Here is a 2,453-nt window from a genome sequence, read left to right on the forward strand (position 1 = left end):
ACAGTATGTACTGACGCCCAAAGCAACCTGGAGATAGGGGGAAATCACAAATCACCCGATACCTCTCCTTTATATCTTATGATCTTTTATACTAACTAACAAAAGACTCTCTCAGCTTTCACTTAAAAAGTCAACCGAAGATGTGCCACTGGCAGCATACTTTTTGCCCTGCAGGTCACGTTGGCCCTGACGTGCTCCTTATAGCTTGCAACTATGCCCCCAACTGCTTTACGAGAACTTACGCAGCCAACCCCGGCCAATTCAATGGCCAGTGTGCGGAGTGCCTCTACGATCATGGGTCCGTTGGCCGGAGCGGCCGCAGGCACTAAATCCCGGACTACTGGGAAGAAGTAAAGGCGCCACTTATGTCCTACGGGAGAGGAAATGACGATGAAAAGAGAGCTGATGCCACTTCACTTTGGCCCTTCTCTTCATGAACCAAGAATCCCGAATCATTGAGTTGGCTGCTTGCGGATGGCAGAGGGTTTTCAAGACGGACTTGACAATGTCGGAGGGCATCCCTACACGGGAAGACGAGGATATCGATTATAGGGCTGACCTTCTACTCGCAGTCGGTAGAAATATAGCGGTGCTCACGCTGCCGGAAGACTAGGATGACTTTTCTGTGATGTCGCCATGATTGCCACTGAGCGGCTATAAACGGGTGATCACGGGTCTAGTATTACAGGTCTCAAACATTGCTTTTTTTTAACCAGACCACCAAATACTATGACCCAGACCCAACCCAACCAGATCACAGCAAACGCCAACCAGCCGGCGCCTACGCCATATGCTGCCCGTTACCATTGAACCTCCGGCATCTGGGACCGTGCCATCCTCTCCCACGACGCCTCGCGCAATCTCATCCTCTAAGCCGCGGTGAGCCTCGCGGCATAATACACCCACAGACGCGGGAGGAACGGAATACCCTGGACACGTACCTCCAAATCTCCTCAGAAAGCAGCCGCTCCTAAAATACTCCATACCTCCTCCCACCGTGCTCTGGCGCGAAGAAGCCTGCGTCCCCTCCTCTTGGCAACCATCCCAACGCTTTGCTCTGTCTTGCTCAGGAGAGAATCGCGCTCGATGCACCTGGCCAGTCCGGAGACAACACCCCGGGGGAAGGTGCGCCTGGCGAGCTCCATGCGCTGCAGGTTTATGATGCCGGTTAGGCGGATGTGGAAGAGGTTGGACAGGGCGTTGGAGTCGTTGCGCACGCCGAAGTCTTTTTGGGTGCTGTCTGACTCGAGGACGTGCTCGAGGGCGTGGCCTGTGGTTGGGCTGGGGGTGGAGAAGGCCTTGTCGTTGAGGACGTGGATATCGATGAGATAGGTTTGGTGAAGGGGAAGAAACGTAGATTGCACAATTGGAGATTGTGCCGTGTCGGGAGACGTTGACTTCCTCGAGGTCGATGTAGAGTGAGGGCGGTGTGGCGGGCTGCCCGTCGAGGATGACCACGAGGGCTTACAGGACCGTGGTGGAGTCGATGAAATCGGTGCCGAGAGCCTCCACGGCATCGTCCGCGCGTTCAAGCTTGCTGTGCTAGCCGACTTTCACGCTCGTCCGCGCCCGAGCCTGCAGCTTCTGCCTGGCGGAGAACAGACAGCGGAACTGATCGATACGGTACTGCCGAGGCTTGACGTGGAGAAGGCTCTCGGCGATCGGGTAGTGGTCGGGGCGATGAATGACGCGGATCCGGAGTCGGAGCGTTTGAAATCGCCGCGCTCGACTTTCACATTGGACACGACCATCCTTCTCCAGACGCTAGACCCCTATCAAGACGTCAACGAGCTCGTCACCACCGTTAAAAACTCTTGTCTGTCCGCACAGAGCGCAGAGAAAAATCCAGACGCGCTTAGGAGAGCTGCTGTCAACGCCGACCTAACCAACGACGACGCCTTTCCTAGTGTGGCTGCCACCTGACCTCAGATTATAGCGACTAGCATACGTCGGAGCCTGCTATATTTATTAATAATAAATGAGGCCCAACTAAAGAAAGTATATAGACGACACTACTAGCGGGATAAAAGTCCCTTAAGGTATCGCCCTTATACGAGGAACTATAACGTGCATTATAAGCGAGCCGAACATGTAAGCGAGTCGAACACTTCTTGGCACAACGCGTCTTCCCTCCACCTAAACATTAGTTTTTCTACAACCCAACATGTCTTCTACTTCAAAGGAAGCCAGGATAATTTTAGCCCTCAAAGCTCTTCAAAACGACAAGGAACTAAGCCTCCGAGCCGTAGCCAAGCTCTATAACGTGCCAGTTACGACTCTCTACGACCGGCGCGCTGGCCGACCTGCACGACGCGACACTACGCCCAACTCGCGCCGGCTCACCGATTCCGAAGAGAAGGCTCTTGTTCAGTATATAATTGAGCTATCTAAGCGAGCTTTTCCGCCGAGACTACGTGGTATAGAAGATATGGCCAACCAACTGCTATGCGTAC

General features: G+C 53.8%; 1 protein-coding gene across 1 annotated transcript; it reads right to left on the reverse strand.

The window, feature by feature from the left end:
* Positions 1 to 740: 740 nt before the first annotated feature.
* Positions 741 to 1,778, reverse strand: B0T15DRAFT_531349 (uncharacterized protein). Its single transcript, XM_062869243.1, has one exon. It carries the CDS (start codon positions 1,515 to 1,517, stop codon positions 954 to 956), a length of 564 nt encoding a protein of 187 aa, XP_062720884.1. The 5' UTR covers positions 1,518 to 1,778; the 3' UTR covers positions 741 to 953.
* Positions 1,779 to 2,453: the final 675 nt, after the last annotated feature.

The sequence above is a fragment of the Chaetomium strumarium genome (genome assembly GCF_033439665.1).
Source record: "Chaetomium strumarium strain CBS 333.67 chromosome Unknown B0T15scaffold_4, whole genome shotgun sequence".
NCBI classification, from domain to species: domain Eukaryota; kingdom Fungi; phylum Ascomycota; class Sordariomycetes; order Sordariales; family Chaetomiaceae; genus Chaetomium; species Chaetomium strumarium.

Bases quoted from the DNA above. Each gene is read 5' to 3' on its own strand.
- B0T15DRAFT_531349 (XM_062869243.1), bottom strand. From the start codon at position 1,517: ATGCCGTGGAGGCTCTCGGCACCGATTTCATCGACTCCACCACGGTCC.